The sequence below is a fragment of the Nannobrachium achirus genome (assembly GCF_963921795.1).
Source record: "Nannobrachium achirus genome assembly, chromosome: 1".
NCBI classification, from domain to species: domain Eukaryota; kingdom Metazoa; phylum Chordata; class Actinopteri; order Myctophiformes; family Myctophidae; genus Nannobrachium; species Nannobrachium achirus.
In genome coordinates this window covers 23,008,427-23,023,889 of record NC_137810.1, presented here as the reverse complement: position 1 = coordinate 23,023,889, position 15,463 = coordinate 23,008,427, and the positions used below count along the sequence as shown (strand labels likewise).

At 41.9% G+C, this 15,463-nt stretch overlaps 1 protein-coding gene across 5 annotated transcripts in view; it reads left to right on the top strand.

The window, feature by feature from the left end:
- The first annotated feature begins 527 nt into the window (after nucleotides 1-527).
- nfic (nuclear factor I/C) overlaps nucleotides 528-15,463 on the top strand; it is a 58,401-nt gene continuing 43,465 nt past the window's right edge. For 4 of the 5 annotated variants that reach the window (XM_080721064.1, XM_080721067.1, XM_080721065.1 and 1 more), the window contains exon 1: nucleotides 528-686. In XM_080721064.1, the coding sequence (XP_080577190.1) occupies nucleotides 606-686 (81 nt within the window). In that variant the 5' untranslated portion in view covers nucleotides 528-605. Of the gene's footprint in view, nucleotides 687-4,393; nucleotides 4,847-15,463 lie in introns of those variants that run through there. The other variant, XM_080721066.1, reaches the window with a different exon arrangement.

The following is a 15,463-nucleotide window of genomic DNA, read 5'->3' as shown; positions in this document are numbered from 1 at the left end:
TACTAAAATAAATACATCAGTTAAATTCTTATTGAACATAATGAGCTACTTATACAATTATAAATACAAATACAATTAATTAAATCAAATCAAATGGATTGAATAGAATGCAACACTATAGCCTAATATTTTCCCCTATACAATACATATACATTTCTTAGAAATCAAATGTTTAACAATTTTCCAAAATGTTGTGATTAAAAACAATAACCTAACTATTTGCAATGGGTTTGATGTGGCTTCGCAAGTTTTAACTGGGCAGGAGTCAATTGTGTCATTTTGTCCCGAACGAGCCTTTCCCCATGCGTGTTCAATGGCTGAGTGAGCAGTGACTGTGAGTGATAGAAGTAGAAAGAGGCAGATGGGACAATAACTACAGAAGAGGAGAGGAAAAGGAGAGAGTGTTTCGCACAGAGGGAGGGCGGGATAAGGTAAATGTAGTTCTACATTCTCTCTCCTGCCGCAGCCTACCGGGCGGCGCGGCGTAGGGGGGGGGGGGGAGACTGAACTCTACCGTGGAGCTCGAGACTCAGCGCGGGACGTTTCTGCTCTCGAGCGCCGCGGATTTACTCCTCCTGCACGCGCACAATAAAAATGAATATGGAATGATAACAACCGACAGCACGAGATGGCCAGGCGGTGAGATCAGCTTTAACTTCCCCCGGTGGCGGCTCTGCTTCGACATGGTAGGAGGCTCTCCTTTTCCCCCAAATCTGTTCCGTTAACAACAATCCTGCTCCTACTGCTGCTACTGCCCCGTTTCTGGCTCCCGAAAGACGCAGTGCGAGGAAACAAGAGTAGCTACGCAGTTTAAAGTCGAATAGAAAACAGCAGGAGTTGCCCTGTTTATCACCCCCCCCTCTCCCCTCGCTCGCTCTCACTCTCTCTCTCTCTCTCTCTCGCTCTCTCTCCCTCTCTCGCTCACTCGCTTTCTCTCTCTCGCTCTGTGTTTCGCCGTCTCACCCGCAGCAGACTAAAATATTATTTGTGTTTTCTGGTGGCGGCGCGGCGGCGGCGGCGTGAGGAGCAGTCAGAGAAAGCCTTTTTAAAAACGTGTCGGTCGGACGGTGTGTGTATCGGCGCGTGCCGCCGCAGTGAAAGTTGTTGAGTCTTTTTTTAGGGGGGGCTTTGCGGGGGGGGGGCTGCCTGTGCTGTGCTGTGCCTGCAGGCCCTGTCTGTCCGTTCGTCACGGGACGGGGGAGGAGAGGAGAGGAGAGAGGAGAGGAAGGCCAAGTTGAAGTTCAGTGCGAGCCTCCCTCCCCGACCCGTTTCCCTTCCCGGTTTGTGTGTCAGTCAGCAGAAAATGGCCGCAGTTTGTTTGGAGCCGGCGGGCTGCGTTAGAGGGCCAGGCCGTCGGAGGGGCAGCCTGTCCCGGGATGCAGACAGAGCAGAGAGCCGCTATCATAGCGAGCCAGGACAAACACAGACCCGTCCGGCACTGGAGGAAGCAGGGTTAGCAGGGACTGTTAGCCCTCTGAACCAGCCCTAATGTACACATGAGGCCTAGCTATTATAGTCCTAATGGGAACAGACAGAGAGAGAGATATTACTATTCAAGTCCTGAACTGACCTACTTGGCAGCAGTTCTAAATACAGTGCTTCTCAAACTTTTTCATGCCAAGGACCCTGACATTTACACTTATTAGCCCTTGTACCATCATTTGAAAAGATATGGCAGGGACCCCCATATAAGAGAAGATTTTTACAGCTCTAGCAGTGATTCTCAACCAGTGTATATTCAAGGACCCCCCAGTTTGACATGGTTTAAGGCCCATTCCCACTGGGCCAGATAAAAGATATCTGGAGATATTTCTCCAGATATTTTTCCATGCAAAGTGGATGGTAGATACAGATAAAAAAAAAAGTCTACCACAGATATTTGCCACAGATACTTTTATCTGTGGCAAATATTTTTTTTATCTGTATCTACCATCCACTTTGCATGGAAAAATATCTGGAGAAATATCTCCAGATATCTGTTATCTGGCCCAGTGGGAATGGGCCTTTAGGGCTATACGGACCCCCATATACCCCCATTTTATCGCTGGGAGCCCAAATTATATTGTAAAATCAATGTTAATTTAACTCTGAGTATCATTTAGCTGAGGACCCCCTGGAAATCCCTCAAGGGCCCCTGGGGGTCTCTGGACCCCACTTTGAGGGCCAATGCTCTATAGATTATAGGGAATTTCCTCCTGAATAGCAGTTTTGATGTCATGCCATGGGATGGGAGAGATCTGGCATTGTCAATCATGTCTAGCTGTGAGAATATAATTGTGGCCTTGTATAATCAAACTTTTGCTGTAAAGCTTGCATTATTATTACACTGAAATATTTGTTTGTTTTTTTGCTGTTCCCATGAAGGTTTTGATTAAACCAATCAATAATTTGGTCTACCCTGGAATTGTAGACAGGCAGTGATACATTGTGTGTAGGCCTACACACACACACACACGCACACACACGCACACACTCGCACGCACGCACACACACACAAGCACGCGCGCACACACGCACGCACGCACGCACACACACACACACACACACACACACACACACACACACACACACACACACTGAGAGAGAGAGGCATATAATGATGTAGCCTACACCCTTTTCTATTGATAAAAACTGGTATCTTAACCTAAAATATTGCATTATAGTGTTCAATATGCCATTTTAAGACCTCCATATATTTCTTCAGTTTAACATTCATGGCTGATGAGAGCATCATGGCTCTAGAGTAGACCCACAGATAATGTTAATAAAATGACAAGGTTATGATCACACAGAGTTTCTTTGTGTGGAGATTAAACTAATGAACTGGCAGGAAAGGAATCAAATTAAATGGCAATTGAATAATTGGTTTAGTATTGTGTAAATATATTTTCATTCATGAAAAGAATTAAAGTACCGGTATAGTTCTGTCAGGTTCACTTACCACTTAGCCTATGGTGTAGCCTATAATTATTTGACAGTCTTAATTAATAATCATGAAACTTATCGGCAGATTAAATCGTTAAAGTTTAATTTAGTTGAAGCCCTATATGTAGTTGTGCATGGTCTGTACTGCTATACAGCCTTGCTTGTTAGGTTATTTGTGTGGACTGTCTTTTGTCTTTCTTTTGGTTTGGATGAACTGCGGTGCTGTGTGTTTAAATGACTTTTGGTTTAAGGATATAGGAAACACTGAAACAGTAGTTTTCTTTATACTGCACCAGACGTCAAGCTATAATCCACAGAGAAAGGATTTCAGCCTGCAGGGACCAAAAACTGACTGAATGTCTCTCATCCTGCATGCATGGGACTCTAAGGAGGTTGATATGTGTGCTGTGCCTGTGAAACACACACAGATGGAGCAGGGGCGTCAATTGGGGGTCCAGGGGGGAGAATACATAAATCCATGAATGTCTCATTGTCTATCTGCTGGTTATGTTGTTAAATTACATTAAAATAACTACAAATGCAAAATTTAACAAGGTATTATGATTATATTCTCCACACTTGTATTCTCCCCATCTTGACAGAATGGTATATTCCCAGGTTCCGCAGTCCAGCTGCACAGGTGCAATTCATTATTGCCATATCTAGCCCAAGAAACCATAGCCATTTTGGGGGAAAAAATATAGAATGTACTTCTTAAAATAAATATCATGCCTGTTGCTAAGGTATGGCAACATGACTGGTGTCTTGCATGCGTGCCTTTGCGCGCGTGCAAGACACCAGTCATGTTGCCATACCTTACCTTTTTCTGAACTGACGCCACTGAGATGGAGTCAATTCTATATAGGTTATTAGTTGATATCAGGCCATCAAATGTAACTACTGTATATGCGGCATGCTTTAACGACCTATTCGTCTCCCATAACCAGTGTGTAGTTCCACGTTTTTAGAGTGATATTATTAATCATGTAGGCCTAATAGATTTTGACATGAAGTGGGATTACGCATGGATATGCACGAGAGTGCATGCGCATGGATATTGTGGATGAGACTCCGGCTACAGCATAAGTTGTTCCATATTGAATGGCAGAATTATCCTACTGCCACAAAAGTTTTAGGTAACACTTTAAGTGCGACTGCATTCTAAGCTTAATAGGCACAATTCTAGTCCTAGAATTTCTGCAAGCTCGTGTTTTTGAGCAATATATAATATCCTCTGAATTTTAAGATCGGACCGTATAACGCACCGATAATGTGCTGACAATGTAGCCTGTGTAGGCTATTATGAACCCGATTTTGCAAATGAAAGTGTATAACAGCTGCTGCTGCTTTAAGCCAGTGTTTGGGATGGGCTGTATTCATAACGTCATTCCATTCCTCCCTCCATAGATTCTCCCATTCCTTTATTTCTCTCCTCCCTCCACTATACTTCTTTCTATAAACGATACGGTTAGGTTGGCTTCGTTTCTCCCTCTGGTCGTTATGTTCTCCTGAAGATTTAAGCCTATATTCCACACAGTGTCTCTGTTTGTTTTTTTCCGCTGCGGGATATTTTTCCTCAGCCTGAACTTTTCTGGCGTGTCATCATTTCTGGAGTTATAACGTTACGTTTCCTGCGTAGTGGAGTCATCCAAGGAGACCACTGGTCTCTCTCTCACTCTCTCGGATTTCTTAAAAAGCCCAAATGGAACGACTACGGAGATCTGCTTCTCTACTTTGTAACCCGGAGATGTCACTACGAATCTAAAAGACCTGTCGGTGTTATTCTTACCAACCCCGTGAAAAATAATTATGGATACTTATCCTTCCATCCAGCCTGGGATGTTGCCGCTGAAGTGAATGCTGCTTTCACTCTGCCCCGTGTGTGCACAATATGATGTTTTCTCCCCTCTCGCTGTCTCAGGTAAAAACTAAACTAATGTTGTGCATCTGCGCGTGTCGGCGACTCGGCGAGCGGCGTGGAGTAGTAGCGGGGGAACGGGACGGGACAGGAGTCAGGACGGGACGGGAGTAAAGATCCGTCTGGCTCTCTCTCTCCGGGTTTTGACAGGCTTTAGCGGGGTCTGGTCAAAAAGCAGGGCAGAACCAGGGCAGCTCTCTGGCTTCAGAAAGGGCGGGAGAAGAGAGGAGCTGGCTGGGTGTCACTGGTTATTGGCAGGCAGGGGTTTGAATCGAGACCGTCTCCTAGGGAACAGGCAATATGAATCATGTTTCAGTAATGCAAACGGTCTGAATATTTCTGAACTACCCTTTCCCACATCATTGGCTGCACACATGCAACTGTTGAGCTGGATCATTCATCTTGCGAGACTTTGTCCCTGTCATAGGTCTATATAGTTTTGTTTTATATTAATCTTTAATTTAATATTTAAGTTCTCAAATATGGCTAAATTATGCAGAATTTAGCCTACAGCACTAACATAATTTTGATTGTATATTAGTCTATAGTACAAGGGTAATTACGTTTTTAAATCCAGACTGGCTTGGAACGGGATAGCCTATAATATAATTATTTGACAACAAGAGGGAACAAGTGTGGGAGTTGTAGGCTAGTTGTAATTCAATTGCTCATTTGTTGGAAGTGGTTAAAAGAGTGTTTGATACCAGCAGACTAGGCTATTGCATGATTATGATTTGTGGATTCTTGATTCTTGATTGTGTGTGTGTGTGTGTGTGTGTGTGTGTGTGTGTGTGTGTGTGTGTGTGTGTGTGTGTGTGCGTGTGCGTGTGCGTGTGTGTGCATGCATGTGTGCATTTGTGTTTGCCTATTATCCAAGCTTACAAAACATGTTTGTTTTGTCAAGCATGGAGTGTGGACCCATTTTAAGTTGCTGTTGTTTGGGAGACCAGGAGATCAACTATGTGTGTATGTCAGGTTCTTTATCAATTATAGTCAGGCAGGATCCAAGTGACTGGATAATGTGACAAAGTTTACAAGCAAGCAAGTTTTTTTTATCCCATGATTCACAGACTAGTGCATGCATACCGGTATTCTAACCATAGACAGTAGTAGGCAACAGGTGGCATATATGGGCCAGAACCATACCAGCAAGGATACCTGTCCTGGCAAATTATTTAGAGCAAATAATAATATATTTTTTACAATATCAGACCGACATTCCCACTGAGTCAGTGACCAGTATAATGTCCAAATACCCCACCTGAAGAATGATTATTTAATCCATTGAGAGTGAAAGACAGGCACAAACAATCACAAATCAGGCAGTGGGTTGCACTGTGGCGCCGAACCCCTCGTAGTGCAATCAATATTAGGTACAGTACTGTAGCATGTGGACTGATAAGACACAATGGGTTTGCATTCATGACAATATAAGTAGGATGAACCTATAATTCGTTTTCACTGTCGACGTTCCTCTTTAGACTTTTGGATAATAACGAAGTCAAATAATTATAAGAATAAGTTAGGCTCCCCTATATATGGTCAGTCCAGGTGGTTATTTGCCATGCGTAACGGAGGAGCAGTCAGTCCTTCTCAACTTAAAATGATACACATTTATTATTCACAAATATGGAAAGGCTAATAAAACTCAGCTCGTTTACAGCATTTCATAAATCAAATGGGTCATTAATGGGCCTATCCCATGTCCTATTTTATTTCTAGAGTTATTTCTATGCATTCTCTGCATCTCCCAGCCCCTTTCCCTCACTCGCACACACGTCCCAGAATGGCCCTATACTAATGTCACAGACAGGAGCAATATTTATTTTATCAATGTATTGAATGAGCCATTAATTACGTTCTGCCCCACCGTCTAATGGCTTAGAAAGAAGTGTGTCTGTGGTCAGCCTCTGCCATATAGAGAGAGACACCAAGACATATCCTTGGCTCCTGCATACAGATGTGTACTGTATGCGTACTGTACCAAGTGATATATGTTTTGGGATTCGTAGAACACAACTGAAAATATTATAGTTAGTTATTTGAGTTATGACGTGTTTCCTAAATGTAATAATTTCTCTCCCGTTTCTTTTGTTTCACTCTCTCTTTCTCACTCTGTGTCTCTGGAGTAAATCGCTGATATATTGAGTTCATGGACCGGGCCATTACTCTTATTTCAGGTGGGCTACATATCAGATACAGTAGCTGCTGTCGAGGGTAGTTACTGCATAGCTTAGTATGTTACTTTTCACCACAACATGTGTTAACGATTTGCCAAAGACAAATGTTTTTGACGAAAGTGGATTGTTTCCACGATTTGTAAATCACTTGACCAAAGCAATAAATTCAGTAAAACCTTATATACTGTTGTACCCAGTGCTGCACACATTATTATATTGTAGTATATTATTACTGCAATATTAGTTTGTTGTTTCTGTTACAAAATATTTGTTTTAAAGGTAAGTCATGTATAAGTGATATTTGTTAAGTATTAAATACAGTAGCTAATCCCATTGTAATCATGTGTAGAGTGTTTGTTCAGTAACAGGGGTCTCTCCATCTCTTCAACTCTTCTAGTACCGTAAACAGAAAATATACATTTTCAGTTGGGGATACGTACTTCATCCAATCAGACTGGATACAGGATAAACAAGTGAATAAGTGATGATCACGAAACAAAAGAATGAACACTATAACATTTAAGTTGATAAATCTCTCCCGGTTGGATGAAATTGGTGACCCACGTGAAAATGTAATTTATTGTAAATTGTAATTTTATTAAAGAGCTGAAGAGAGGGGGCGCCCGCAGGCCTACTGGTCCAGGTGCATACCACATAGGCATTACTACATAGCCATTGATGCCTGACGGCGTCGCCGGTTCGATTCCCGATCCGGACGACTGTCTCTCCCCTCATTCCCTGTCAGTCTATACTATCCAATCCAATAAAGGCATAAAAGCCCCAAAAACAAATCTTTAAAGAGATGGAGAGAGAGAGGACAAGTTACTGAACAAATGACTCTCGTTAGCAATATCACTATCAGAATAAAGTTGCACTATGTAACTTTACTCCTCTACCCTGGATTTGAACCCCGCTTTCCTGCACAACTTGCTCAAGTGCTGAGCTAATAGAGCCTGCCTGCTTGCTCAGGATATACTGTACATTGAATGACCATCAGATCAAAATTTGTGTCAGATTCTGTGTCTATAGGTGAGACATGAGGGGGGGATACAACCAATACAACCACCCCAATTGTATAAAGTTATATTGTAGTAACATACTCTACCATGCAGATTTTATGAATACAAAAAAGTTACATAGTGCTGCTTTAACATTTTCACAAAAAACAACAACGTTTGTTTTAATCAAGGAATATCACTTACTGTACAGTACAGTGCACCTGCCAATATTTCAAAATGTAATTTGGCCCACAGTAGAACAGACGTGGTGACAAGTCAAATGCACATTGACTATGAGCACTGAAGCCAGACCAGTCACAGCAGTTCCATTAACACCGTAAGCAGCATGGTGGAAGAAAAGATATAGGCTATAGAGTGGACTAAATATTCCAACAAAACTAAATGTGTGTATATGAAACAAACAACATAATAATATTAGATTATCTTTCTTTTCTGTTTAGTTCATTCTGCAGGCCCTTTGTGGGAACAGCACAGTTCGTTGGGCAATGGAATAATTAGATATGTGAAAGTTGGTTTCCCAAGGCTGAGAGTACCTAAGTGTTGCCAGGAAAATTGTGAATTTAAGTTATCGTCCTGTTCATTACGATTATAATTTTTTTGAACACAGTGAACACACAGAGAATTCCTGCCCTGATACTTATGAAATCCTGTCTGATTTGTTTTTTCAACACATAGGCCAAGCCAGTGGTCCCCAACCTTTTCTGGATCAGGGCCCACTTGAAAACGTTGAAAGCGTTTGCACCCCACCCATCTGACCACTTAACATGGTGCATTTTCAGAGCATGTTTGTAAGACTCCCTAATCGGGAGATAAGCGACCGTCAGGTCGCATACACAAACTTTAGAAGGCAACGGTAGGCAATCAGGAGGGAATATGGGAAATGGGACAGATCCATGTTGATGACATGACTTACTGATACTGTGTACCGCTTTGCGTGATTTTAGGGAAAAATCTGTAGGAGCAGTGTCCAAAAATGTGTTTTGCAAAAGTCGGCCTGATGGTGGCGCTAGATGGGACAGATGCATGTTGATGACATGACTGTAGAGATACTGTGTACTGCTTTGCGTGATTTTAGGGCAAAATCGGTAGGAGCAGTGTCCAAAAATGTGTTTTGCAAGAATCTGCCTCATGGTGGCACTAGAAGAGGGCCATGTGAGAAATGAGGGGTAGAGGTTGTGGTTTGGCAGCCAAGGAGTGTGTGTGCAAAGTTTGGCATGGATAGGGGCAACAGGGGCGGAGATATGAGTAGGGCAAAAGTGTGACGTGACAGACAGACAGACAGACTGACTGACAGACTGACGGACAGACTGACGGACAGACTGACAGCCGGTGGAGGTTTTGATAGTAACTGTGACCTGACAGTCGCAATGATCAACCAATCAATTGTGTTCCGGATTGGATCTAAAAAAACAACAAATTATACATTAAGTTCTTATTATTGTCAACACAGTGAAAACCCATTTTTCACGGTTGATAATATCATTGACAGTATCATAGTATCTTGGTGTATAGTCAATTATTTGGGGGCCCACTTGAAATATATTCACAACCCACCAGTAGGCCCAGCCCAAAGGTTGGGAATAGCTGGATTAGACTACAGTATACAGGCAAGCACAGTAACTGGGCCTGTGCTAACAACTGTCAGCTTGCTACAGTAATGATAGCACCACGGCCAAGCTAATGCTAATTCAAAGCTAACATCAAGGTAATCCTACCTGTGTTAGAACTATGCCACAGTACAATGACTGGCAGGCTCTTGGTGTCAGCAAGCTCATTCTGAAAGCATGATCACTAATGGTAATACTAAAATCATGCAAACATAATTTTGGTATAGGCTGTGGTGTCTACAGAGTTGAAGGAGTTTTGAGGAGTTGTTTATTTGTGTCAAAAAGTATAAATGAGGACAAGGCTTTAAGTGGAGCAGCTCCCTCCAGCTTGACATGGGCCAGAATGACTGACAGGCCAGGCAGAAGGGGAGGGAGCACAGCTACAGTAGAAAGAACTGTCTTGGGTTTTGGAGCTTTTCAGATCAGATTTCTGGTGAAGTTCATGTTTTTTTTTTTGTTATCAATTATTTTTATTTTCCATAACATAAAATTAGAGACATACATATGAATAGAACAAGAAAAAGTAAAACATTAATCAAAAGAAAAATGCAATTAACAGACAAACACAAACAATAGCAAAACAAGAAAAGGAAAAGAAACCCACCCACCCCCTTTCCCCGGACCAACACGGAATGTACAATAGTGCATGCCTGTGCTAGGCTGTTACCACTATATAGTGATTTCTTGAATCATAGCCTTAAGCTTATCTGCAATGTCCGACCACATATTAATGTTTTCTTCTTTTGCTCCGTGTAACCTTGCTATCGACTGCTCTAAATATACTATATCTAGAAAGGTTAAGGCCCACTGGCGAAACGTTAACGTATGAGGAGGTTTCCACCGCGTAGCTACCATCTTCTTCGCCGCCGTTAATCCAGCAAAGAAGATGCGCTTGCGTATATTGTTTAGTTGCAACTGTGAGACGTCATTTAATAAAAATAAAGAAGGAGAAGATATGATATTAATACTAAAAATAGTTGAAAGTTTTGAGGCAACCATATTCCAGAATGACGACACATTTGGGCATTCCCAAACCATGTGAAGGAAGGTACCAATACTATTTGAGGCGCAGAGAGTGCAGTTGGGATTATTCAAAATCCTCATAGCACATAGTCTGCGGGGAGTTAAATAAGTCCGATGAACAAAATTTAAATGAATTTGTTGATGGTCTGGATTTCTAGAAGATAGCCTAATGTTAGACCACACTGTGTCCCAACAAAAGTCAGGGTCCAAATTTGGTACATCATTCCTCCAAACAGTATCAACAGATAGGGGCCCATAACTACAGTCTAATAAAAAACCATAGAGGGTGGAAACCAAACCTCTTGTTCTGTTACCATCACAGATAAACTCATGGAAGGGGTGCAATCTAAGGGGAGCTTGCCATGGGACCCCATAGGTCCTCATGGACAATCTCAGTTGGAAGTAGAAAAAAAGGGTATTTCCAGGCAGATTGAAGATGTCACACAAATCTCGAAAAGGTCGTAAACCATTTCTATCAAATAAGTCCCCTAATGTACGAATCCCCTTAGCCCTCCACCTTGGAAAGCGAATGGGGCGATCCTCGATTAAAAGTCTTTGATTATTGAACACTGGGGAAAATAAGTTCCATTTACAATCAATCTTACACATCTTTTCAGCTGCTCTCCATACTGCCACTAAATGAGAAATGATAGGTCCAAAGCGAACTTTGCATTGATGTGTAGTTATGTTTGAATAGATAAGATCTCTCAATTCAACAGGCTGCACTAAACTCTCCTCAAGCTCTCTCCAAGAAACCTTATTTGCTGGGTTAAACCAATTTAAAAGGGGGCGGAGCGTGAAGGCCCAATAATAAAATTTAAAGTTGGGCAATGAAAGGCCGCCATCATCTCTAGCACGCTGTAATAGAGAAAGTTTAAGACGAGGGCGTTTCCCTTTCCACACAAACTTAGATATCGAAGAGTGAAGCTTATTCCAGTATTGCGGCGGTGGTGGCAAAGGGAGCATAGAGCTTACAAAGTTAACCCTAGGAAGAACATTCATCTTTATGATTGAAACTCGAGCTTGGAGAGAGTTGGGCAAAGATGACCATCTATCTAAATCAAGACAAATCTTATTTAGAGTGTCACCATAGTTGTTCTTAACAATAGCCTGAAGAGAGGGGAAAATATCTATGCCAAGATATTTGAATTGGCTTACTACTGGGATTATGGGCGGCAGGATAGCAGATCTCATCTGATCATTTAGAGGTAGAAGGGCTGACTTCGTCCAATTAATTTTGTAGCCGGAAATGGAACTGAACTGATCAAAGATTTGAAGGACATGAGTAATTGACTGTGGTGCATTCTCAATGAACAGTAGAATATCGTCAGCATATAGGGAAATGCGATGCTGTGTGTTGTTAATCGAAACAGGAGTAATATCTGCAGACTGACGCACTGTCTGAGCCAAGGGTTCGAGTGAAAGTGCGAAAAGGAGAGGACTAAGGGGACAACCCTGCCTCGAAGATCTGCCAATCGTGAATAGCGGCGAACAGATCTTACCGGTTAGGACCATCGCTGACGGATTAGAATAAAGTACTTTAACAAAATGTATGAATGAAGCACCAAATCCCATTTTATCTAGTACAGCCCACAGGTAAGACCATTCCAGACGATCAAATGCCTTCAACGCATCGAGCGACAACACTGCGGCGGGGGTCCTCAGCTCCTTAGCCCTATCGATGATATGCAATAGTCGTCTAGCATTATCAGAGGCTAGTCTAGTTCCTATGAAACCTGTCTGATCACAGTGTACTAAGGTGGTCATAAAACCCTGCAAGCGACGCGCAAGCACCTTAGCAAAAACTTTTAGATCAGAATTCAAAAGTGAAAGCGGTCTATAGCTTGCGCAATCTGTGGGATCCTTGTTCTTCTTCAACAATAATGATATAATAGCTACATTCACATCCCTGGAGAAAGAGCCACTTTCAATTGCATATCGAAACATGTCTAGCATCAGCTGACCTAGATCTTCCCAAAAGATGGCATAAAGTTCAGGGGGTATCCCATCCAAACCAGGCGACTTGCCCCTACGCATTGCGAGCACAGCTTCCTGTAATTCCGCCAGATGGAGCGGTCTATCTAAGGCTTCCGCATCCGCCTCGCTAAGGGTTGGTAACTGTATGTTGGATAAAAAATTATTGCATACTGCATCATCGTGAATGACCTCGGAGGTGTAGAGCTCATCATAAAAAGCACGAAACGTGGCATTGACCTCTTTGGGTTCTGTAACCATGGCTCCCGTTGTTGATTTGACACTAACAATATCAGCAAAATGCTCATTGGATCTAAGACGTAAAGCCAGTAAGTGACTGGGTCTTGCACTATTAAAATAGTAGTTTTGCCTTGTGCGTTTCATTTGAAATTCTGAGCGGCGCTTGAGAATGGAGTTAATTTCTTTCTTAACTAGCTCCCTCTGAGTTGCTGTACTAACATCAAAGTTATTTTGGAGAGAATTATCCAAAGTAGAAAACCGAGATTCCAATTCCACCAGTTTGGCTGACCTTAATTTTCTCTGAGTGGACGCATAGAGGGTTGTATTACTCCTGATAAAGCCTTTAATTGCATCCCAAAGAATTCTGGGATCCTCAACTGAGCCTGTATTGATATTTATAAATTCACGCAAACCAGTTTGAAACTGAGCTACAAATGCCGCATCGCGCAGCAGTGTGGTGTTAAACCGCCATCTAGGAGCTCTATCTATAACCTGTTTCAGTGAAGCAACACACAGCACCGCCTTGTGATCCGAGAGTGACATTGGGAGCAACTCTACCTTGGCAATTTTATGAAACAAGCTAACAGGGGCAAAAACGTAATCGATCCTAGAGAATGAAGCATGCCTACCCGACAGAAAAGAAAAATCTCTAACCGTTGGGTTCATTAAACGCCAGATGTCGAGTAAGCCAGTTGAGTTTGCCCAAGCACGTAGTTCTGCAGACGCTAGTGCTTGTTCTCTGCTTTCTACCCCAGTGGATCTATCTAGGTTATGTTGCCATGTTGCATTGAAGTCAGCACCAACAATGATTTTGAAATCCGTCAGTTCCAATAAGGTTTTAGTTAGTAATTTGTAAAACTCTTTGTCTAAAACATTTGGAGCATACACAGAGACTAGTGCTAGCATTTTACCCTCCAAGCGGATTTTAGCAACAGCTATCCTCCCGTCACTGTCAGACCAATCACCCAAAGAATCCAACCTAAGGTTACGTCTAGCCAATATGGCTACTCCCTTGGTTTTGGAAGAAGCAGCTGAAAAGGCTAAAACACGATAATGTTTATTAGCCAATCGGTTGGAATGCTCTTTTAAAAGATGAGACTCCTGTATAAATGCAAAGTCAATTGATTTAGATCGCAAAACCCCCAAAATGCTGGTTCGCTTATGCGGTATATTCGCTCCCCTTACATTGAAACTTAGAAATTTATATTCTGTCATAATTGTGGTTCAAACCATACGCACAGCAAGCACAGTAGAACATTTTAGAATTTCCTAGTTGGTCCCTCACAACAAACCTTCCCAACAGAAAAACAAAACAACCCCAAAAGGAACAGAAAGGAAAAAGCAACATCAAACGAACATAAAAAAACACATAACATTGAAGCTTGAGGGGGAAAACCCCATTAGCATCAGAGTGCACAAAAACAGTTCCCCACCCCATCAACCTATTAGTCAACCTTCATTTCACTCTGTCAGAGAGTGCAAACAAGTAACTGCCCAAAAGTAACCATACATTGCCCTCTGGTGGTTATGTAAATATATAACAGATCACCAAAGTAAAAACAACAACAACAAAAAAGTGCCTTCTTGTGGCTGAATAGCTCTCAAACATTCCATCAGCTCAAATTATGATCAATCTCCCCACTTCATATCACTTAAATAAATGAGAATGGTATGTTAACATTTCTAGTAAAGAAGGGGGAGAGAAAAAAGAAAAGAATAAAGGGAAAAAAAAAAAATTGAGGGGACTATAACAACTGTAATAATAATAATCAGTCCAGCATTAGGCCCACTTAGAATGTGATAAAGCCCTATAAGCCACGCTAATGCAAATAACCAAACACTTGTGACAGATAAGTGGAAATAAGGCTGTCACCACGACAAGGCACTAATATAATATTAATAATAAAAATAAATAAAAAAGGAAATCAGTGTATATGATATAAAAATATATGCACTTACATATGTAGTTAGAAATAGAAATTAAAAGCACATCCGGGGGGCCATATGCAGCAAAGCACACACAGTGTTAATGCATACTGCGCCACATACAGCCCCCCCATGCATCCATGCATACAAACCACAATTACTAATTAGAAGGGGGAAAAAAAGGAAAGAAAAGAAAAGTCTGTATACATAAGTATTTGCATAAAACACAGTTATGTATGATCAGGAAACCATATACAACACAGCACACATAATGCATACTGCGCCATATACAGCTCCCTGTACATGCCCAAAAGGCCAGTGCAAACTTAGATAAATGTCAATCATATTAGTTAAGTCTGTTTCCGTCTTAAACAGTAAACTACCATACTTCAAACAGTGAACCTACCCAATCACGACTACAAAATAAATATCCCAATACAGAGCTCCCCTCTCCCCCCATCAAGAAATTAACATTTTAACAAGTAAATTAACATTTTAACAAGTAAAGTAGGTAAATAACTACCCCCCCCCCCCCCCCCCAGACAGCGGATCCACAAGCACGTAGAGCCAACGCGCCACGAGATCGTACATCCGCCAGCTATTGAGATTAGAAAAAAAAGGAAAAAAAAGAACGAGTCAATGAGCCAGGGA